At 39.7% G+C, this 24,821-nt stretch overlaps 1 protein-coding gene across 1 annotated transcript in view; it reads left to right on the top strand.

The window, feature by feature from the left end:
* Positions 1–24,821, top strand: part of SMAP2 (small ArfGAP2) — a 44,490-nt gene that overhangs the window by 19,130 nt on the left and 539 nt on the right. Inside the window, exons 2-9 of the mRNA XM_032877410.1 lie at positions 10,146–10,279; positions 11,539–11,624; positions 12,613–12,691; positions 16,075–16,161; positions 17,179–17,260; positions 18,273–18,382; positions 19,204–19,369; positions 19,832–20,148. Of these exons, the coding sequence (XP_032733301.1) occupies positions 10,146–10,279; positions 11,539–11,624; positions 12,613–12,691; positions 16,075–16,161; positions 17,179–17,260; positions 18,273–18,382; positions 19,204–19,369; positions 19,832–20,148 (1,061 nt within the window). The remainder of the gene's footprint in view (positions 1–10,145; positions 10,280–11,538; positions 11,625–12,612; positions 12,692–16,074; positions 16,162–17,178; positions 17,261–18,272; positions 18,383–19,203; positions 19,370–19,831; positions 20,149–24,821) is intronic.

Below are 24,821 nucleotides of genomic sequence, written 5' to 3' on the forward strand. Positions count from 1 at the left end.
TGGCGCCAGTCAGTAGGAATAGGAGAGATATTGATGTCTCTTTGAGTGACCATGTGTGCGTCCTTGAAGACAAGCCGTCATCACTGCATGAAAGGAAAGCTTAGGGGGCTCACTTTTCTGTTCTTTTTCAAGAAAGCCTATTGTGTCTTCAAACGAACAGGTGGCCATATCAGATTTGTATTTTTTGCGGTATTCTATGTTCATAACATCAGAGGACTGGCCTCCATTGGAGGAATCAGCTTGTGTAATCAGCTGAATCTTCTTACTGACTTTGTGAGATTCTTCAACCCTGGCCAGAAAATCTTTTGACTAGCTCTTTTTCCCTCCTTAAAATATGTTGGCTCTTTACTGTAAAAACAATCATAGGAGCACATACCAGAACTTCCCAGGGAAACCCCAAGAGACTTGGACCTTGTTTCAGGCTTTTAGACAGCACCACCAAGAATACTGCACAGCCATTCCAGGACTGGCTGGAGGCTCTGTGGTTGGAATCAGGGACTCACCTCGCCCAAGAGTCCCTCTGTCTATGCCCCTTTCCTGAATGTGAAAAAGGCCTCTGGGTGTCTGTGGGAAGGATTTACCTTCAGACATTTCTCTGTAGCTGGAGCATAGCAGCTGGTATTGTACACACAGTTTTAAGGGGGGAATTGATGTCTTTATTGGTATATAGAGGTGAAGAGAGGAGTAATAAGAATTAATTCTAGAAGGGCATGGATCAGGCAAGAATTTAAGCCACACTTAGGAGTTTGAAGTTCACTAAACCATGGGGGTCCAGTTACATGTCTTTGAATGGGGTGATAACATCATCAGAACATACCTTGCTAGAATGTCCTTTTCAGAACTGGGGGAAAAAAAAAAAAAAAAAAAAAAAAGGCCATACTGGACCTGCCCTTCCCCTTCTGAAGTGTTCTGAAGAGTTGAGTAATAGTGGTACAGGTTGGTTGATTGGGTAGGTTTTTTTTTTTTTTTTTTTTTTTTTTATTACTAGAAACATCACCTAAGTATGCACTAGTTATCCCCTGCTGGGACAGACAGGAAGGAATAGTTACAGCCTAACCTACAGTGAATCCCCACCTACTATTAACCAGGACAGTAAGACTGGTGAGGCCCTAAATTTACTAAAAGTTAACTGCCCTTGAGTCTTTTCAGAATAGCTCAATGAATTTTAGAGATGATGTCACTACCTTTGAGAAGAGGTAGGTTTCAGAGATAATCTTATCTAGGCAAGGAAATTGACTCTTGGAGAAGTGAATTGACTTGCCTGAAGTCAAACAGCTGATGAGTGGCACAGCTTAGATAACCCCTGTCCTTAACGGTGTGGCAGCGGGGGCTAAGTAAATATCAGGAGGTCTGTATGGGCATGTTTCTGACTAGTTCAAAGCAAGCACTGTTTTTGCTGGGATATCAAGGAAGTCAAAAGCCACCGTGTAAAGTTGCTGAGCAAAGCTGCTGCATGCAGCTGTAGACATGTGCCTTGTTTTGGCCCCTGGCCTTTTGGCTATGTTATTATTTTGGAGTGATTGCTTTAGGCCCCTTTTCAGTTGTATTTAATTTTTTGGTTCTCCCTTACCCAAGGGCTGAGCAAAGTCAAGGCAAATCCAGGTCTGTAAGCCCTGCAAACACCTATAGAAAGATGAAGAATGTCTGCTTCCCTGTTGATTTCTGAGCTTTAATGTCTTTAGAGAAAAGACATTTTAAGTTAACTGCTGGAATAGGTTTAGATGTAGATTGACTAATAATTTCATCAGTGAGTGCTTGGCAGCGTTGTACTTCACTAACCTTTTTTTGGTTTACTTGGTAGGAGGATATGTTGCTTCGCTTCATCTCCACTGATGTCATAGCAATCTGGTTGCTGTCTCTGTTCTATCACTGACCTCCTGGATTGAGTTGGCTCATCTGTTTCATCCTCGGTTGTGTGTATGTGTAGCTGCTATCTTTTTTTTTTTTTCTTTATTTTAAGACTTTATTTACTTATTGGAGAGGGAGAGAGAGTGGGGAGAAGAAGAGGGGGAGGAAGAGGGACAAGCAGACTCTGCACCAAGTGTGCAGCCCCATGTGGGGCTCTATCTCAGGGCCCCGAAATCATGACCTGAGCTGAAACCAAGAGTTGGATGCTTAACCGACTGAGCTACCCAAGCGGCCCTGAGTAGACACTATCTTAAGTTCCATCTTTATCTTGCATACCTTGTTATTTTATATAAATATGGGAGGAGTCTTGAAGAAGCACCAGGAGATAAAAATGCAGAATAATGGGATTCAGTATTAGAAAGGCATCTCTAATAGTGATTGTCATCTAACAGTGAGTGTAACCACCTTTTGAAATGGTACATAACTCACTTAGCACTGGAGCTGTTCAAGGAAGACCCAGATGGTCTCCTGTAGAAGGATAGCCTGCATTCAGTGAGGGATTAGACTCAATGACTGCTAAGGTTCTTTCTACCTCTGATTTCCCAATTTAAAATTCCTTCATGTAGTATTTACCTTTATTCTCTAATCGGTCTCAGAAAAGTTTCAGTTTGCTTTGTCTCAAAGATTCAAAAAGCTTAACTTCTGCTTTTCTCAAATACGTGAATGTGGACAGTGTCTCTTTTGTGTAAGAGGAAACAGCATTTTTGTAAGACAGACCGGACGGAAAGGAACTTCTCTTGCAGAACATTCTGAGAGCAGAGGTTGATTGAGTAAGCCTTTATTTTGATCTGATGGTTCCTTAAAATGTTCATGCATACAGACATTCAAAGTTACTGCTTATTGTTATTTTAGAAAAGGGAACTAAGTGAATTTTCTTTTGTGTAGATGAAAATTGGCTGGTAAACATACCTTTCAGCAGCCTTCCTTAATTTCTCCAAGATGACTGGTGTTTCTGCGTATTCTTTGTAGTGAATCAGGGGGTGAAGGGACATGATGAGTGGAATTGAGGTAACATTAGAATTGTTCTTTAAATAATCACTGCTTCTTTATCACTCTGACTCCTAAATTTTGTGTTGGGATTTAATGACGGACCAAGTCAAGTAACCCCTGTTTTCAAAGCAGAGTTTGTTGATTTAGCTTACTCATGTGTCTGTCACATTCAGGCCATTTTTCAGTGCCAGTCACAGGCTCCACAAACTGACTTTGATTCAGTTCCTTAGATTCATCAAGACCTAACATCTTCATAAATTGATTATCTCATGCTGCATTCTCAGAGCCATTGAAGGTCAACAGAAAGGGACCCCCAAATTACCTACAAATCAGCTAGTAGAACTGCAGTGGAGAAGTCACCTTGGGGCTCGTGGTTTGCCCATCCACGTGCAGGTTTCTCTGCTGTCCCTGAGAGATGTTCATCCAGCCTTTGCTTGAACACCTGCACTTAACTGGGTTCTACCATTCCTGGATAGGCTGCATTTGTTTTCACACAGCCTTAATTGTTACAGATTTCTTCCCCAGAGTGTGCTAAAATTAACTTCTACTCACTGGTGCTAGTTCTGCCTTTGGAGCCTCACCAAAGTAACCAATCCCTTTTCTGTGTGGTAGCTTCACCTTTAAGGTGCTTGAAAACATTCGTTTTGCTAAACAGGAAAAAATTATATATACTTTTATTGATGACTTCACTTAACAAATATTAATTTTGGATGTACTGTTTGTAAGCATTGAGCTAAATATTTGAGATAAATGATGGAGTGTGGTCTTTGCCTTCTAGAGCTCCCAGTCTATTTAGGGCAAGAGAGACTCGTAGGTAACTACGAGTATAATAAGGTATAATAAGATATTAAGTATAATAAGATATTAAGTATTAGAAGAGCAAAGCATACACTGACTACTAACCATGAAGAAGATCAAGGTTTATTCCATTAGAGGGCCTCAGAGAGGAGGTGACGTTGGACTGGGTTTTGAAGTTTGTGAAGCAGGAAATGGGGAGAAAGCCGTTCCAGGTAGGAAGAATGGTATAGGTAAACAGGTGTGAGTACATGGCAAGTTTCAGAATGATGATTTGCCCAGCATGTGTAAAGCACAAGCTCCTGGAGGGTTTTATATGTCATATTAAGGTGTTTCAGCCTCTCCTGCAGCCAATAAGGAGTCATGGATGGCTGTGTTGTTTTCTAAATATCTGTACTGTTTTTTCTGATTACAAAGTAGTAGAAGTTCATTGCAAACAATTCAGTGAGTACATAAAAATATAGAGAAGAAAATAGGTGTTTCACAGCCCTACTACCCAGAAATAATAGCTTTTAATATTTTACATATGTTCTTCTAGACATTTTTTCTGTGCATATGCATATATTTATTCACACTCTAAAATGGAATTGTTCTGCATATACTGTTTTGAAACTCAATTTTAAGATTGGTATACTGTGGGGGGCATCTGGCTGGTTAAGTCAATGGAGCATGCAACCCTTGATCTGGGGGTTGTGGGTTTGAGCCTCATGTTGGATGTAGAGATTACTTAAAAATAAAGTCTGTTTAAAAATTAGTGTAACATGGGGCATCTGGGTGACTCAGTGGGTTAAAGCCTCTGCTTTCAGCTTAGGTCATGATCCCAGGGTCCTGGGAGAGAGTTACAACATTTATGTAATTTGTTATTTCTAATTTTTATTAAATAATTCTAAATATATTAATGAACGTTCTTAATATATGTGTTCTTGACTATTGTTTCCTTGATGAATTCTTACCTGTTCTTTTCCTGATGAATTGAATGCGTTGGGAGGGGGGAGTCAAAGAATTTATTTACTTTTAAATAATTCTTGCTCTCTGAGGAACTATGGCATGTATGTCCTGGGAACATGACAGCAAACATCACAGGTCTGCTGTCTGCTCTTGTGGCACTTGGTTAGTGGAGAACACGTGTTAAACCATTACACAAATAAAAATATGATAAAGTGTGGTACGACTTAGGAAAAAGCAAAAGTAAATGAAATTTTGTAACCTTTAAAAAGTCCTGTCTCTTACTGATGTACACCAAATTATGTACAGATCAAATGGTATGATATTTGAGATTTGCCTCAAAATGTTCCAAGGTTGGGAGAAAGGGAAAGTGTGTGGGAGTATAGCTGAAAAACCATTGGCCAGAGGTTTGTAATTGCAGAAGGTGGTAGTTAATTATACTCTGCTTTTGTGTGTTTGAAATTTTCTATAGTAAAATGCTAAAGCCAGAAGAAAGATTAACATCTGGTTTAGATTCGGGGCCAACGAAAGTTTCCTTTGAAGAGGAAACTTTACAGCTATGACCTTTGATATATATAGGAGTTGACCAGGCTACAAGTGGTGGATAGGGGTCAGGGAAAGAGCTTTTTAGGCAGTAGGGTCCACGTGTACAAAGGCCAAAAGTCCTATATAAGGAGCATGTTGGTTTTTTGAGGAAATGAAAGAAGACTGGTATTAGAGTTGGGAGGCTGGGGAAGTGGGCATGGGCTAGATCACATAGACTTTGGAGACCATGTTAAGTATTTTGTTCTTTAATCCAACAGTGATAGTAGAAAGTCTTTAACAGTTTTACACAGCTGAAAGATAAGGTTGCTTTTGCTTCTCTGAGAGTTCAAGCTGGCTGTTTTGTGGAAAATGGTTTTGGTTTGGGGCTAGAGGGGAAGAGAACATAAAAATAAAAGTGGAGAGACATCAGGAGGTTATTGCACTAGTGCAGGAGATCTGGAGACTTCATATTAGAGAAATAGCATTGCCAACAGAGAGAAGGGATTCTGAGCTGAGAGATATTGTGGTCTTGGTGATAGCGTAGATATGGGGGATTGAGGGAGAAAGGTGTACATTTCTGACTGATACAGTTGAATGGATGGGATTATAATTCACTAAGATCCTAAGAAGAATGGAGGAAGAACAGGTTTTGTGGCAAGGGATTGAGAGTTTAGTTTGGAATATGCCATTCAGAAAATTCGCTCCAGTTTACATTTTCACATTTCTATGTGAGACCTGTGTCACGTTTGTTTCAGGGTTCTGATCTGTACAGATTTGAGTTTTAGAAAGATTATTCTGGTTGGAGGCCAGAGACCAGTTAGCCTGTGAGCTTTTTGAGTTAGGGAATCTTACCTGTACTGTGTCTGCCTTTGTATCCCTGTACCTAAGCAGGCAGTGTTGGCATATAGTAGGTACTCAGTAAATAATGTTCAAAGAACAAGTGCTTATAGGTGAGATAGGTTTAAGTAGAGATTGATAGGTTTAAGTAGAGATTGATAGACTTGGGAGTTTCCAGGGTAGGCTCAACAGGGCTTGGATGTAAAGATGGAAGAAATTTTTTTTCTTCCTTGGCCCTTGGTGTTGAAGAGCTTTTCAATTGCTCCAGGATGCTAGAAGTCTCCGTATGTGTAGCCATCGATGTATCAGTGTGTGTTTTTTTGCTCAGTATTTATTTGTTTAGAACTCTGTCGATTAGAGATCAACAAGCTGTAATTATTATACTACTAGCTTCAAGCTATTTGTAACTGTAGTTTTTTTTTTCTCTCTCTCTGCTAACTTCTCAAGCCCAGAACCCTCTAAAAGCTTAGCAGCTCTGGTGGTGGGGGAAGTTGTAGCAGCAAAGGAAATTTATAGCAGAGCAGCAAGCAGTAGTTGGTATGTAGAAGCTGTCCAGCAGTTGAATGTAAATAGGATTTACTTACATGCTTTCCATTTTACAAATGGAAACATAAGCCCTAAAAAGACTTGTCAGAACATATGCAGCTACTCATTTTAAGCCCAGATTTCCCTGATCCTGAGGTGGTGCTTACCACAGTCAAATTCTTGACAGATCAACCAAATCCATATACTTTTAAATTTTTCACTGATTGCTAACATGACTACATGTTAGTTTTACTACTACTTAACGCTTCTGGAACCTGCTCTTTGGGGCCTGTGGAATATGTTCACTTAGCCATGACCTTGTTCTTGTGTTGTGCTAACTACTACCAGTTTATATCGCTTCTCTATCCTGTTTGCTTTCAAAATGGTTGATAATATTGCCTCTCAGAGTCCCTTTCCATTTTCAACTTGGAAAGGGGTATCTTTTGTTATTTCCTGCTTTGTTGCCATGACCAATGTGTACTGAACAATTGTTTTTATCTTTGAAAGTTTACCAGATTTAAGTAGGCTGGCCTTGTTGCAGCAATCCCAGGTACTGTGGAATCCAAGTCTGTCAGGTTGACAGTTTGGGGCCTTTGTATGTGTGGTGAATACATGTGTGGGCACAAAGGCAGGGTGGGCGAGTACAGCAGAGAAGGGGAATAGGTGGAGGTTTAGATAGTATATTTTCAAGGAATATTTTCAGGGAGATAAAGGAATCTGCTTATAAAATTTCATGTTTTGTAGAATATTTGAAATTGGATCCAGGGTAAATTTTTTCTTTCAGATGTTTAGTCAGTCAGTTTTGGTTCTGACATTTTAAGACTAGAACTCCTATTTCTGTCTAAAAAAGAAGCGTTCTGTGGTGTTGCATAGAGTGTTGGTATATGCATATTAATGAGTTAACCAGCCTTTACAGGAAAGATGATGAATGGGAAATGGGTACTGGAAATCTCATTCTATACCATGTTATTACATGTAGCTCTCTTATATTATCATCCCTCTGTATTCTGTGAGGTACACATTTTATAGATGATGAAACTGAGGCTTAGCAAGTTTAAGTATCTCTCTGAAGGTCATGCAGCTAATTATTAATGGAGCTATCATTTAAACCTAAGCTTTTTCTGGCTGCAAAAATTGTACTTTAAAAAAAAAAAGATTTTATTTATTTGACAGAGAGAGATCACAAGTAGGCAGAGAGGCAGGAAGTGGGGTGGGGGAGGGGGGAAGTAGGCTCCTCACTGAGCAGAGAGCCGGATGCAGGGGCTGGGTCCCAGGACCCTGAGATCATGACCTGAGCTGAAGGCAGAGGCCCAACCCACTGAACCACCCAGGTGCCCCCAAAATTGTACTTTTAATAACAACATTTTCCTGCATTTTCAGATGTATAAAGTAACTTTCATCTTTTGTGTTTTCCTCTTCTCCAGTTTCATAATCTTTTACGGTGCATGTAGTTACTGACTAATCAATCTAGTGGCTTAAAACTAAAGGAGGCTGAGTGAGCTACAACTGTCACTATTCCACTGGGAAAAGGTTGTGGACAGATGTGGGAGGGGATCAGAGGAGGCTGTCTGACTTTTCATGAAAATAGTATTGCCTGCATTTCTGTACTGAGGCCTTGTTAGTGGCTCCATAGTATCAGGTCTTGGCCTTGTGTTCCTCAGAGGCAAAGAGACTTTACATACTCTATAATGGGATCTGGAGAAATTCCACAGCTGTGACAGTGGCTTAGAGGATTGGGAATCAGCGTCTGTGGACTTAGGGCCTGGAAGCAAACAACGTTAACATTCCACAGCTAACTTTTAGTTAGTGTTGTGGCTTCTGGTTGTGTTAGCAAACAAATATATTTTAACTATCTCGTTACGCATTCTAGAATCTGGAGCAAAGAGAAAATGGTAAAGAAACACGAAATATTAGCTTTTGGTCCCATTATTAATCCCCTATAACTTAAATCATACACCTATATTCCTTTATGAAAACTGTAGCCCAGTGTAGACACACAAACCCAGAGAAACCTCATTTCTATCTGTTGAGGCCTTTCATTTTGTTTTTATATAGTTCCCCACCACTGAAAGATATGTATTCATCATTTGCGTGTATTAGCTGTGTGGCAGACCCTCTGTGCAAATCCATTTAGGGATTTCAAGCGGCTGAAGGTCTTTTCAGAAGATAAATCTGAGCCTATCAAGATAGTTGCAATAAGAAGGTACTGGGATAAAATTTCAGGCAGAGAACACCACCTGGTGGTTATAGGGAGGATTGGAGCTTTCTGTATTTATAGTACTTGCCATAGTATCTGAATATTAAGACAATTACATTCTTATTTATAATTGTGAGTTCAGATTTCTAAGAATAATTTTTTGCCATACTTCTAGCATTGTTTCATTAAAGTGGCTGTCAGAACCTGCAGACTAACCAAGTAATTGTGTCTGGCAGAATTGAAGTCCAGTGCCCTTGGCTCTTCCAACAGATCCTGTTTATCTCTGTAAAGAATCATTTGGTGTCTTTTCATTCTTTATTGCAACCTCTAACTTTGATATCATGCTTATTTTATATGGTAAACCTCTGCCTAGTGGAATGATGGAGAAGGAAACATTAGTGACTTCTCAGTAATTTTTTGGCAGGTATCATATAAAAGCAAGTTGTTTTTTTCCTGCTTAAAAACTATGAAGAGGAGTTTGATGATTTTCCAGAGTGATTAATAGAATGAGCAAAGTTGGCAAGGGGTGGGAATTATATAAGTTTTTTATTAAAATGTATAACTGAGATTTCTTTTTTATTGCAGTAAGCATCTTTGTTATTTGACAGTCTTGAATTGAGAGAGTTCTGTAGTTGGGTAAAGTGGGGACATCAGCTCAAGGGGAGAAGATCCTATTAAGTTAATCAGGATGCATATTTTATAGGCCTAGTGGGGAGGGGAAGATAAACAAAGTTTTAAATTTCAGGCTGAGACTTGGGCTGGCATGGCATGTCTGTATCTTTTTTCCTGGTAGGAAAACTGAATCCAGGCCCGACAATCTTTGAAAAGTTTCTTGAGAGAAGGCTATTCACGCAAGATACTAAATGGAATGTGATGTGACTTTGCACTGTTCTCCTGGGATACTTTTTTATATGAGTAACAGTGTTATAACATCCGCATTTTAGCAATCATATTATCAAATACTGTAAAAAGCTGCTCCATACATACATGCCCACATACTATATAATTCCACTCACATGAAATATCCAGAATTGGCAAATCTATAGAGACAGAGAGATATGTGGTTGCCAGGGTCTGGTGGGGAGGAATTGAGAGGAAATAGGGGGTGCCTTTTAATGGGTTTGTGATTTCTTTTGGGGGAGATGAAAATGTTTTGCAGTTAAATAGTGGTAATGGTTGCACAACTGTGTGAATATACTAAAAAAACCACAGTACTGTATCTTTAAATTTAAACTAAACTTAAAAAAAAAAAAAGGCACTGATCCTTGGAGGAGTGAACAAAACCATTAAAAAAGGTGAATGTGGTAACGGTTCCCTCCTTTATGTTCTAGCAGAAATGTTGTCTGATAATCTAAGTATTCCCACTTGGGCCTTGAATGTTGTTTTAATATGTGTTTTATTGCCCTGTTCCTGACCTTCACAGGGCCACGATGGGCCTCCTGGAACATTGGTGTCTTCATCTGCATTCGATGTGCTGGAATCCACAGGAATCTGGGGGTGCACATATCCAGGGTAAAATCAGTTAACCTCGACCAGTGGACTCAAGAACAGATTCAGGTACTTACATAGCCCAACAGTGAGTCAGCTGTTCCCATATTTCCATGTAAGAGTAGTTCCATATGAATTTCAATCATACGGGGCACAAGGGTGAAGATAAAGAAAAATTTAGTTGTGAAACACGTCAGATTCTTATACCTTAAGAGAACATTCTTACTCTTTCTATTTAAGATATAAGTTATTCTACCCATATTTTCCCTCCTTCAAAACCCAAAGTCTGTGGTATAGGACCCCATGGATATGCCCCCAAGGTATAAAGGGGGATCTTTGGATTATTTTCTAAGGCCCCTGGGATGTGCAGATCTAACATTTGTAGTTTTAGATAGTCGTGCACACGCACACACACACACACAAATACTCCAACTTACAGACATATTTTGTTGCTAAAATATGTGTGTGAATCTTGCTTGCTGTTAGGTTGGTGGGCTGGGAGTAAGACGCTTATGTTGGTGAGTCTCGCTGGCTTAAGACCTGCAGCTCTATGTAGCTTTATTCTTATCTGTTCTCTTCCCACATCAAAACTTTTAGAAGTAATTAAAGCTTTTTTCCTTTTTTTAGAGGGGTGGGAATGGGAAGAAAGGATCCAAAGAAAATAGTTGCTACAGTTGGTGGTGGAAATAAGAGGTTTTCTTAACCAGAAAAGACTTTAGAAATTACTTTAGACTGCTTTTATAGAGTCCTCAAAGTCTAAAAGATTATTTGTATTTTTCAGTTACACTTTACTATATCTAATGAAGGAAATTACATGCCATGGAGGTAGTTGGGAATTTGAAGATAAAAAATTCAGGGATTTGTCCCTCACAAGTGTTAAGGAATCTATTTAAAAGGCCTAATGGGAAGCACATGTCTTGGTAATAAAGCTGAATAGATTAACAGTATAAACTCAGAATTCTAGTTATTACTCAATTATTGCCTGCCTGATTACATACTGATTATTGCCTATCAAGTAGACATTTTAATTGGTAGTTGCGTGTCTTGAGATTTCAAATGGGGTATTGAATTATTATTGAATTAAATATATCTTGTCAAATTTTTCAATAAAAAGCACGAAGGGGTGTGTGTGTGATGGACAGTCATGGAGGCCAATGATCGGCACTGGCGTGGAGAGAATTGTGGATGGGAAATCAGAGTACGCGCATGGATCTTGTGCTGCTGCCATCGGGTTGGTTCTTCAGTTGTAAAATGCTGCAGTTGGGCAAGAAGTTTTTCACGTCTTTCCTCATCTGACATTCCATGTTTCTACATCTTTTTGATTGCAGTGCATGCAGGAGATGGGAAATGGAAAGGCAAACCGACTTTATGAAGCCTACCTTCCTGAGACTTTTCGGCGACCTCAAATAGACCCGTATCTTTTCTGGAGCGACTTAGAAGGCTGACGGGTATTTTGGTGTTTTGGGAGTCACACAAGACTCAAGCCCCTTGATCTGACTGGGCCATCTCTATGTGGTGTAGTCAAAGTGTTGCTTTTTTCTCTCCTGCCACCAACACATACAAAAAGCATATTTATACTTTCTAATATCGGAATGGTGCTGTCACATGGGGAAGACTCATTTGGGAATGAGGACTGCAGTGGCTCACTGTGAATTCTCCCATAAAGTGACATCTCTGATAGTTTTTGAATCTTTGAAACTATTGTGTGCCAAAAAGAATAGATTACTGTGCTGTATTGAATCAGCAAAACTACCATTCATTCTTAATGCCTTTTCTGTGTCCTCTGTGAAAGAACGAACTGTTAGTAACCAGTTAATCAATAACTTTCTTCCCCCATCCCCTTAACAGGGGGTAGCACCCTACTCACAAAACCAAATGTCATAAAGGCAGTGCTTCTCAAAATGTGGTTTGTAGACTTTCTTTTTAGAGTTTGCTTTTTGCTGGGTGTGGGTGGAACCTGTTAAAATGCAGATTTGGGGCCCTTCAGAAGAGACACTGATCAGAATCTGGTCGTGGCGCACAAGGGCTTATAGTTTTAAGGGGCACTCCAGGTGCCTTTGTATAAGGCCTTTGACCCAGGGGCTTTAAAATGGATAATTGGCTGCTTTACCTGTATTCTAGAAGAGCCTCAGGTTCCTCTGATGTCAGTATGAAGATTAATCCTATTTGCTGCTATCATTATCCTGAAGGAAAATCATAGGAAATGGTGATTCCCTGCAGTAACCATGAAGGAAGCATTTTAAGGTTGTGGTCAGGGAAACTGCATGTGAAGAAACAGGAGCCATATGGAGAAACGAGGCAGGAGGGAAAGAGGAAGACAACATTCTGCTGAATACAGATCAACCTGTTAGAGTCATCCTATGGGAAAGATTGTTTGATTTATCCTTAATAAGCTTTTGCAGAGCTGTCGAGGGATTTATTCGAGATAAATACGAGAAGAAGAAATACATGGACCGAAGTTTGGACATCAATGCCTTTAGGGTTGGTTATCAATCTTTCAAGCTTTGTTCAAAATAAGTAATTTGCTTATAAATCAGGCCAGGGAAGAATTTAAGAGCTACTGAAATACTCCAAAATCATAAAAAAAAAAAAAGAAAGAAAGAAAGAAAAAAGCTAATTATTGAATCAAGGCCACAAGATATCATGGAGCAGACTTTCATGTCAGGGGCAGACAGGGCAAACCATCAGTGAGTTCTTTGCCTTGACCTGTATTTAGGCGTTAGTGATTCCCAGTTCCAAATTATTCCTTCAGATGGAGATGTTGGACATGCTAGTAATATGTCTGTGTATCTATGTGTATACATGTCTGTGTATATATGTTTTTTTTTTTTCTGTAAATGAAGTCAACAAAATTAACTAAATCACCAAAGTTTTCTTCAGTTTAACCAGTGTGTATTACCAGTGTGTTGATGGACACAGTGGGACCCTGTTCCCAAAAAGCGTTTTAGAAGGAGACTACCATCTTAAAAAAAAAAAAAAAAAAAAAAAAAAAAAGAAGGAGACTACCAGTTGCCAAGCTCACTTTCCATCCTAGGCATTTGGTTAGAATCTGAAACACAGTGTAACTAGGACAAGAATAACATACAGGTGAAATACAAAAGGTTTCTGGAAGAAGGAAAGGTGCCTGACTAGTGACAACTAAAGAGGAACCAGTATGACAACCTTAAAAAGCCTTTGATAAATTCTATAGTAAATTTGCTTAGGAATAATTGACTATTTCTTTAGCTTCAGAAGTATAGAGTATGGGATTCTCCAGCTCTAACATAAGTCCAATCTATCATCTTCCAGTTTTGTATTTTAATGGAGGATATACAGGACTCTAAGCCCTTCCAGGTAATTTAAAGTCAAACTAATTGGAATCTGCTCCAGATTGATCTTTTGGGTTTTGTGAAAAGGGGCATCAACTAGCAGGTGAGTTTCAATGTAGGCAAGTAAGTGCAGGGTAATATATTTAGTTAGGTAAAGATAATTCCTTCTCAACTTAGTATGAGGGACTCTTACTTCATAGTCATCCAGAACCTGTCATAACTGTTCCGTGAAAGAATCAACCCAGTGTAGAGCCGCAGCTTGGATGGCATCATCAAAAAGAGTTTGGAACCAAAGCACACACATTTCCTTTGATTTGTAGAAAACTGGTCTGTCTGCTCAGTGCTGTTCATTGTACCGAAAGATATGAAATCAGATGAGGTCAGAGATGAGTATCTGAGATAATCCAGACGATGGGGGAGGAGGGAAGAGTTGCTATATGAAGATAGTGTTCATTCAGACTTACATTGCTGGTGTACCGTACCTATGCAAACAGCCTGTTTTACTCACTGAATGTTTTCACTTAGGAAAGAAATACCTTCTGTTTACCAAAAAGTTCTTCCAAGAATTTTTATTTGATGTACTTAGTTTTTGAAAATATTCCTTGTGAAGATTTATATGCCAAGAATTAATATTTGGTAAGTGAAGGCAGGTAATAATCAAATTGAAAAAAAGTGACTCTGTTAGAGTATTATTCTTAAATGGACAGATAAAGTATTTTTCACTTCAAGAAATAAAGTGTTCTGTATTAAAGCACTATATCATGTATGAAACAGACATAGCCACATGTGTTCTTTGTGATTATAATATCATATTACAGATAATAAGAAAATTAAAGTGGAAAATCCATGCCTTCCTTTATCATCTTTACCAGTGATGATCACCTTGGTGTGTTCCCTCTTTTTTGTAGTTACTTTTAGGAGGCACAATTATACTAGTTACATAAATTGTCTACTATTTTCATTCAGTGTAGCATATTATATATTTTTATGTTACTTATATAATGTTCATAAGTTAATTGTTACATCCTTCAGTGAGTTACTAGATCACAGTATATTCTATATCACAGACAATGTAGAAGACAAGAAAGGTTGTTTAAATGTTTCTTCAGCATAAATAATTCTGGGACGAACTTCTTGGTGCATAAGGTTATATTTCCACATTTTGGATTATTTTCTTAAGATACATTACAAGATATGGTATTATCTAGGTCAAAGGGCTTCAGTATTTGTCTCTTTTTAATTTTGCCAGTATACTTTCCAGAAGTTGCATTGTTTTATGCTGTCTTCTAGGCATTGTAGAAGAGTGCTAGTTTTACTTGTTCCCTATCAACACTATTATTACTGAGATCTTTCTCCCCTCAAGAAAGTATTTTATTTTATTATTATTTTTTTAAGATTTTATTTATTTATTTGACAGAGATCACAAGTAGGCAGAGAGGCAGGCAGGGGGAGGCGGGGAGGCAGGCTCCCTGCTGAGCAGAGATCCCGATGCGGGGCTCGATCCCAGGACCCTGGGATCATGACCTGAGCTGAAGGGAGAGGCTTTAACCCATTGAGCCACCCAGGCGCCCTGAATATTTTTTTGAATGTACTTCCTCTTTTAAGTCCATGTTCTCAAGTTTGCTCTGAGGTTCTGTTTTGCATTTAGGTATTTATTTGATGTTAAAAATGAGACCAATACATTATAATCTATGAAAGAATTATGAAACTGCCTCTGGAAGTAACAAAAACTGAGAGACTTTCTAAGCTCTTATTTTTGATGTGCTCTTTTTTTTTCCCGGCAACTCTTTCAGGACCCCCTAAAAGGGATACTTTAATCCTTTTGCTCTTTTTTTTTTTCCTTTGGCCTTATTTCCTTAAATTTTTGTCCTCCCAATATTTAAGCTTGAAATTACAGTTTATTTTCTGATTTTAAAAAGAGGAGAGGAAGATTGGGAGGATTTATGATTGAATTTAAAATCACAAAGGATGGGGCACCTGGGTGGCTCAGTGGGTTAAGCCTCGCCTTCGGCTGAGGTCATGATCTCAGGGTCCTGGGATCGAGCCCTGCATTGGGCTCTCTGCTTGGCAGGGAGCCCGCTTCCTCCTCCTCTCTCTCTCTGCCTGCTTCTCTGCCTGCTTGGTCTCTCTCTGTCAAATAAATAAAATCTTTTTTAAAAAATCACAAAGGATGTATGTCAGGTAAGATGAACACGAATTTATTTACTGGTGTACCAAAATGAGGGGGACCCCTCAAAGCATGAGCAAGTTAAACTTGGGTCACAAAGGGGCAGCAAACTGGTGAAACGTTTTTAACTTCCGTAGGTAGCTGGACTCGCATTTCAGGAGTCATAGGTGAGTTAGACAGAACAAGGAGGTACTAAGTAATATGTGAAAGATGCCTCTTACAGCATTGAGGCTACTGTGGTGCAAAGAAACCCCCACGTTTGTCAGACTCCTGCGTCAGATTCAACAGAAATTTTTCTGTCCTTTTTGCACATTTGGAATTATAATTTGTCTAACTGTTGGTCACCATGGGGCCTGTGTTCTTTGTCTTGTTTTGTTAAATCGTTACAGAAAGAAAAAGATGACAAGTGGAAAAGAGGAAGTGAACCAGCTCCAGAGAAAAAAATGGAACCTGTTGTTTTTGAGAAAGTTAAAATGGTAAGTGGGAAAGTCTTCGCACTGGGATGGCCTGGGGTTTGTGTATATGTGGAGGGGAGGGGAAGGAGGCCTTTTGGTGGGTGGGGTGGAGTTAAGAGCATACTGCACCATTTTACTTGGGACCAGAGGGTTCCACATTTAGATTAGATTGCCTGGTGCCACTTCTGATGCTTTCCCATTGCCTTGTTGCCTAGTCTGCTCTGTGACTCTTCTCTTTGGGGCCAGTGAGGGGTTTGGGAATGGCATCTTGCCCCATCTGAGCTAGAGGCACGTTCCATGCCAGAATGCGTGATACCTCCTGAGCAGATGCTCTCTGCATCCTCTCTCATTAGACGCTCTCTACCTCATTTTCCTGTTGCGGTTAAGAACAGTCCAGAAGCTGGGCTGTACCAATCCATTTTAATCCTTCCTGTATTCTTGCTCTATCATCTTGAAGTAGACACCTTTCTTTTTTTCACAGGACATTGTGGCTATAGTAGTGGATACTCTAATGTAAAAGCTTGGAATCTTGGGAGAGAGGACTTTTTACTGTTTGCTTAAGGAAGAGTCTTTGATTGTCATTCTGAATCGCACTGTCTGCAGAACACAGTCATTAATGATACGGGCAGAGTGAATTAGGTAATCTTTAAACTGATCTCCCTTTTGGTATTAAAGTTTTTCTAATCACTGGGAGATTTGTTGGCTCTGGGCTTTTATACCCTCAGACACCTACCTTTATTCTTGGCTTTTTCTGGGACCGAAACCTGCTATTTTTGTAGGATCTTCTGATCTGTGGTTGTCTTGGTTTCAGAAAGCCAGACAAGCACAGATGATATCTTTTTCACTTTAGGTTTGGTTTATGCACTTACACTTCCTGACTTGATTCTTTCACCTGACACTTCCTGAGTTTGCTTTCTTTGGAACTCTGAATAACGGCAGCCGTACCACAAGAACACCTGTGGCTTTACAGTGACGAGAAGGGAAAAAAGCGTTCAAAAACACCTGCTTATTTCTTTCTTTAACATATTTTCACCTTAGCCACAGAAAAAAGAAGATCCACAGCTACCTCGGAAAAGCTCCCCGAAATCCTCAGCCCCTGTCATGGATTTGTTGGGCCTTGGTAAGAGTCGGACTTTCCCACTCCCATACTCTTACACATTATGATGAATTCTCTGTCACCCTGGGAAGATAGATAGCGATGGGATTCTTTATTTTGTGTCTTCATCGCTAAGATGGTTCTTTCATGTTTTTCCTGTTGTTTGACCTCTCAGCAGTCATTCTAAGAAATGTTTACACTTTTCAGAGCAATAGTGTAGCGTCGTGGTTTGGAGTTGGAGTCCCATCTCTGCCACTTACTAGATGTGTGACCCTGGGTAGTTTACTTAACCTCTGAACATTAATTGCCTAATCTGTGTCGTGAGGATGATCACCATCTCTGTTTCAGAGTGTTGTTGGGAGGATTCAGTGAGATTGTTCCTCTCAAGCTCTTCGCCCCTTGCCTGGCACGAGCCAAGTCTTCAGTAAACGTTCGCAAGTTTCACTAAACCAGCACCCACGAGCCATGCCCCCATCCCTCTCACTTTCAGATGCAGTGTGTTTCTGAGATGGCCTATTAACCTTGTGGTTATTTTTCTCCAGACCTTTGAAACCCTGAGCTAGTGGTCTGCCCCCTTCAGAAATAGAACCCATTCTTTACCTTTCACACATCTCATGGCTGTACTTTGGTTTCAGTGCATTTCTGCTGATTTAGGTTATGGGCTATTTAGGTTTATAATTTCTATACCTTCCATTTATCTCTGAAAAAGAGAGAAAAGCTACGCAGCTGTTCCCCTCAAATAGCCAGAAGGGAGCCAGCCAGCCCCTTTGCTAGGGGGCTGATAAAGCCTTCAGGTCTGGGTTTCTGCTGCCCCATCCCAGATAGCTGGGCTCCACCCTTCTCCAGCATGCTCCAGGGAAGGTAAGGTGAGGCCTTTTTTGAAATGCTACATCCAAGCTAGATGGTGTCCAAACCCTAGATTTCCAGGTCCCTGATGGAGCATACAGGTTTTCTCTGTGCACTTTGGGTCTAGAGTAGAAGGAAGTCATGGGCGTAATGAGCAGTGCTATAGTTGAGCTTTGCTATCTCTTACCAGATGCTCCTGTGTCCTGCTCCATGGCAAATAGTAAGACCAGCAATACCCTAGAGAAGGACTTAGATCTTCTGGCTTCTGTTCCATCACCCTCTTCTTCAGTTTCCAGAAAGGTGAGTCATGTGGATGCCTTAGGATTAAAGAACATTCTGAAAAGGATAATTTTGATAAAGTGGAACCAAGTCATACTTCTTTGGTGGAGTTGGACTTAATTAATTAGTTAATTAATTAATTAGCTTTCTTAATTCTTGATTCTTCCCTTAAACCTTGTGTCATCTCTGTTACAGCCTAAGATTACTACTCATTCTCTTTTGTCTCCTGCCCAAAAAAAGTGGGTCCTTTGAGTGGGCTTCTGTTGAAGGTGTGTCTCACTGTAAAAGCTGATACTTCAGGTCAGCTCCCCAGCGTGGGGGTTACTGCCAGAGAATTTGTACGTGTGAAAGACTTGAAACTGTTAATGGCTACCATTGGTGGACTACCTGCTTATGACCAGGCACAGTGCTAAGTAATTTTGTATACCCGTTTGCGTATTTCTTTTATAACTTAAAATATTTACCACAGCCCTGCAAAATGGGTATTTTATAGAAGAGGAAACATTAATTCAGAAAATTTATGACTAGCCTCTCGTTATGCAACTAGTAAGTGGCTGCGCTGGGATCTAAACTCAGTTCTCCGTGGCTGCGTCATTTGTAGGTTGATTTTTGTTTGTTTTTCACCGAATCACTTGTTCAACTATAGAATAAAGAATTGCACCAGAGCTTAACTATCAGGCGTTTTCAGTATTTGTGTGGTAGAAACGTTAGGAAGCTATTAACTTGCCCATGAATTCTTATTGCAGATGTAGAAGCAGCAGAGAAATGAGGGCGGTCCTTACCGAGACTTCTGTGAGGACCATTCCAATTCTCCCCTCTCCCCCTGCCCTCTTTGCCCTAAGGTTGTAGGTTCCATGCCAACTGCAGGGAGTGCCGGCTCTGTTCCTGAAAACCTGAACCTGTTTCCAGAGCCAGGGAGCAAATCAGAAGAAACAGGCAAGAAACAGCTCTCTAAAGACTCCATCCTTTCACTGTATGGATCCCAGACACCTCAGCTGCCTGCCCAAGGTAGATTTCACGGGGATGACAGCATTATGCCAGACAGAGACATGAGGACTTACACACAGGAATTATTTGTTGTAATAGGGTGTAGTTGCCTTGGGGGCGCAGGACATTATACCCTAAAGAGGTCTGAACATGACATTCCTTGTGAGGTTACAAAGTGTCAGCAGGTAGATATTAATGTAACTCAGAGCCATACTTTTGTGGGGTCTGGAGTCCCACTGCTGTAAAGTCTGACTCAGGGTCTGGACCTGGACCCTGAAAGGAAAGTGGCTAGGTCAGCAGTCCACTGGTAAGCCATCGCGTCTTGTAGGGAATCTCACCGTTCTGCTATGTAAAAGAGCATTCTGAGTTGAGTAGAAATGCTACTCAGAAATTTTAGCTGGCAAGGAGTAAGTAGCCAGTGAGCTTGGACTGACTTGGTGTCCTTTCCTCTTAAACGGTTCTCTGTTTATGTTTTCTTGGCAGCAATGTTCATGGCTCCGGCTCAGATGGCATATCCCACAGCCTACCCCAGCTTCCCTGGGGTCACCCCTCCTAGCAGCATCATGGGGAGCATGATGCCCCCACCCGTAGGCATGGTAGCGCAGCCCGGAGCTTCTGGGATGGTTGCCCCCATGGCCATGCCTGCAGGCTATATGGGTGGCATGCAGGCTTCAATGATGGGTGTGCCAAATGGAATGATGAGCACCCAGCAGGCTGGCTACATGGCAGGCATGGCAGCTGTGCCCCAGACTATGTATGGGGTTCAGCCCGCTCAGCAGCTGCAGTGGAACCTTACTCAGGTAAGCTACCCCATTTTCCTTGGGACAAGAGTTTGGAGCCTCCCTCAGGGCTGTCTCACGTCACCTCTTCCTTATCCTTTGAACCCTTATAACGTGAATGAGATAATGTGAGACATTCTTAGGTTTGCCACCCTCCCCCACCCTTTTTATTCCTAGAAGGTCTACCGAACATCAGACTTTCTGAGGAGTTCTGGGTTACTGTAGAATGAGGATAATTGCCTCAGTCTTAATTTCTCCACACAACTCCTCAAAACAAGAATTTTTAAAAAACCTATATAGGTAAATAAGGAATGCACATAAAACCACTCATAACCTATGACTGCCACATCTAGTAGATGGTATACTGCAAACTTCACATTATGTGGCAATAAACACCCAAATCCAGCAGAGCCAGCATCAGAGAGACTATATGGAAAGAGGGGAGGGAGCAGAGGGCTGGAGGTGACAGAACATAGACAAAATCACCCCCTGGAAGGAAGACTTATGAGATAAGAGGGGTGATGAGAGGAGGTCTGAGACTTGCCAATTAGAACTCTGGTTATGTGGAGAATCGAAAATGAGGGTCTTGAAATATATAAGGTTAAAGGTAGTAGCTCTGGAAAAGCATTTCTTCTAAGTAATGGGGTTGACTTAGAATCTTAAGCAGGCTCCATGCCCAGCCAGTGTGGAGCCTCACTCAGGGCTTGATCTCACAACCCTCAAATCATGACCTGAGCCAAAACTGAGAGTTAGATGCTTAACAGACTGAGCCACCCAGGAATCCCCTGTGGGGGTGACTTAGAAGGGAGAGGCACTCTTTGGGGACCTGGTAGTGAAGGGAAACTAAGAAATGAGAAGTGGAAAAAGGGAATCACAAAATGAGAAGATAAACCATCCTCTTCCTTCCTTCCTTCCAAATAATTTCACTATACCAACAGAAGAGGGCACTCTTGAACTAAGAAATCTAGTAAGCCTCCCTGAACTCACACCCATTTATTATTCCTGATTTCAGAAAAATAAGGCACTACAAAATAAATAGAAAGTGGCAGGTCACATTTATACAAACTTACTAGAAGAAAATAGAAAATGAAAATCAAAACATACCAAGAAATGAAAATTCTCCCCCCAAAACAACCATGAACAGAAGAAAACTGTTAACACAAACTACCAGCCTGAATGAGATGTCCTTTAACACTTGAAGACAAAACAGCTTGAATCAGAAATATAAAAACTCAGAACCAAAATGGACAAAAACTGGAATTTATGAAATGAAACTTTCCAGAATTCAGGAAAGAAATTGAAGAGACACAATTATCTTAGAAATAAAGTCTGAATTACAAGTTAACCAAAGGAGAATAGATTCAACTGAAAATATACTTGGCATTGAAGAAAGGCATGACACAGGTCAGAGACACAGGAAACTAAATATAGGAAGCAGGAAAATAAATCTAAGAGGAGGTAAAATAGAAACTAAGCAAAGAAGGCCTAACATAAATATATTTGGAGACTCCAAAGAAGAAAAACTAAATAGTGGAGCAGAATTAATATATTTAAATCTATAATACAAGAAAACATCCTATAAATAAAAGAATATAATATTGAAAGAACCCACTGTGTAAAAGTTGACCCAGAATGGTCAACTCTAACATATATGCCGGTAAACTTTCAGATTTTATGGAACAAGAATAATTCTCAGGGCTCCAACACTCTCTTTACCTCCCATCCCCCCAGATCTGCCATTTTTTATGAGACTGACTCAGGACCTTAGATCTGCCATTTTTTAAAGATGAAAAGAACACTCAGCTTGACATTAGACTTAATGACAGAAGACATTAGACTTCTAACTGCAGCATAAAAAAAAAAAAGACAATGATGGGAGTAGTATTTTCAAGATGCATACATGTCAGACAAGTATTTCACAGCCAGACAAGCAATCTTTCAAGGATTGAGGCTATTTTCAAAAAATCTTGATGTGCAAGAAATCAGAGAATATCATACGTATAAGTCTTTCCTGTGGAATGTACCAGAAGATAAGCTTCATCCATCTAAGAGATGAGTGGGGACATTTTGGCAAGAGGACTGATAGTGAATATATGTTTTACTCAGAACAAACAATGGTAACAGGAGGAGAAGGTAAAAAGGAGGAGGTAGGATAAATTGATTTTGCATAGGAAATAGGTGGAAGTTGAAGGGTGTAATAAGCTGACATGTCAAATGGAAGAAGCTTGAGTACAGAATAAAGGAAGCAAAAGATAGAAGTTATTAGTATAAAGTTAACCACTAGAACAAAAAATGAAACTTTATAAATACCCGAGGAATACTTTACAACAAAATGGAGTACGTAGACTATGAAGTACATCAAAACACAGTAAAAATGTAACATGATAGAATCAAGACCAAACATCAGTCATATCAACAGGTAGCTCTTTTATGAAAAGAAAAAGATGTTTGGCTTACAAAGCAATGCCTAATTTTGCACTGGATACAAAAATATCCACTGAAACAAAGTGATTCAAAGTCTGAAAACAAAGAGATGGGCAAAAGAGGTATTATTGGAGCAGCATGTGTGCCCACACGTATGCGTGCACACACTGTCTTTCTCAGGTTTGGGTGACAATGTTTACCTGCTGTATCAGAACTACTTTCTTGTTTTCCTTTCTCTGTAGTCTGGAATCGTTTATATAGGTCTTTGGAGATTGGGTAGAATTCCCACATGCAATTGTGTGGACCTTTGTGTAGTAATTTAATAGCATTCTCTCTTTGTTCTGTGAAAGTCAGTTTTGGAAAACTCTGTTTACCTAGATTAGCTAACTCACCTGGGGTTTTAAATTCATTTATCAAAGGTTAAGCCAAGCAGTCTGTTTCATGATTTTTTTAGTTTCCTCTTTCAATGGTTATTTCTCCCTTGTCATGTCTTATTTGGTATGTTTGTGGTTTCCTTCCCTCTTGCCATTTCTATTAGGCTAACTAGTGGTCTATTTTGTTAATTATACATATACATATATTTTAAAAATCCACAGGATTTTGTTTTATTTAGTCTAAATTTTTTCTTTGCTTGTTTTTGACTTCCAATTTATGGTTTATCTTTATTATTTCCTTTTATATGCTGCCTTTTGACTTACTCTGATCTTCTTTTTCTAGCTTTCATAGTTGGGATTTTAATTCGCTATTTTCAGTCCTTCATGTTCATTTGTATAAGTAATGAAGTGCTATGAAACTGTTGAGAATATGTCAGGACACATGAACCAACTTCTAGAGGTTCCAACTGTCCAAATATGGGACAATTTGAACATCAAAAGGAATGACACTGATGGATTATAACATTAAAGGAAAAGAAATCCATGGATCTATAGTGATATATTTTTTGAAATGGGTGTGGGAAAGAGGGAAGGAAAGCCTTCTTTACAGAGAAGAATGGCAACTAGTAATTGTAGAAAGAATGGGATATTCACATATTCTCAAAGAAATACCCTTTAGATTACTTACTAATTACAACAACAACAAAAAACCCCAAAAACCTCATGGTGGATAGTACCCTAGTAGAGTGCTCAAACGTAAGATTACCAACAGTGGGACAAATGAATATCATGTGCTTCTTGGTGTCTTGTACCGAGAAGGACATGATATCACTTCCATAGAATTTTTTGCCAAAAATGTTTAACTTGGATCCAATCATGAGAAAATGTGAGGTAAAACCAAGTTGAAGGATTTTCTGCAAAGTAACTGGCCTGGATTTCGAAAACAACGTCAGGAAAGAAAAAGTGGTGGGGGAACTGTTCTATATTAAAGGAGACTACAGAGATATGAAAATGAAATGTAACCTGTGTTAGAGTATTGTGATCATATTAAATTTTTTGTATTGCGGGTTTAGGAAAGTGTTCTTTCTTATGAGCTGCCTCCTGACTTACTAATTGGTGAAATGTCAGGACATCTGCTGTTTTCAGTGCTCATCAGAAATGTTCACTTAGGGCACCTGGGTGGCTTAGTTGGTTAAGCAACTGCCTTCAGCTCAGGTCATGATACCGGAGTCCCGGAATCAAGTCCCGCATCAGACTCCCAGCTCCAAGGGGAGTCTGCTTCTTCCTTTGACCTTCTCCTGTCTCACATGCTCTCTCTCTCTCAAATAAATAAAAATCTTTAAAAAAATTTTTTAAAACAAAAAATTTTAAAAATGTACATATATATATATATATATATATATGTACAAAGGTCCCATACAAGATATGCAGATCTCAGAAAATAGAACAAGGTATTAACAATTGTGAATTTAAGGAAGGATATGTGGGTTCCATTATATTGTTCTTTCAACTTTTCTATAAACTTGAGGTGTTTTGTTTTTTTTTTTAAAGTTGGTGGCAGGAAAATAGCCCTTCTCCTCAAGAAAAGAACTTACACAGAAATGTACCGGGCTTGGGAGATTTAAGGCATTTTTCTTGATAAATAGTTTCCTCTCTCCACTGCCAGAGGCCCGTCTTTCAGTCTCATTCATAAAGAGGTCCTAGCCCCGCCCAGACCTTATTCCACTGGTTCTTTTCTCCCAGCAACTTCCCCCTCACACATTGAAGACCCATTGGCCTTTTCTTTTTCCTTTCTTTCTTTTCTTTTTTTTTTTTTTGCCTGCCTTTGTTCATTCTAAACAGTCCAGTTGCTTTTTCCTTTTCTCTCGGCTTGAGCACACACAAGCACTTTCCCTG

The sequence above is a fragment of the Lontra canadensis genome, unplaced genomic scaffold (assembly GCF_010015895.1).
Source record: "Lontra canadensis isolate GAN:19392208 unplaced genomic scaffold, GSC_riverotter_1.0 scaffold60, whole genome shotgun sequence".
NCBI classification, from domain to species: Eukaryota; Metazoa; Chordata; class Mammalia; order Carnivora; family Mustelidae; genus Lontra; species Lontra canadensis.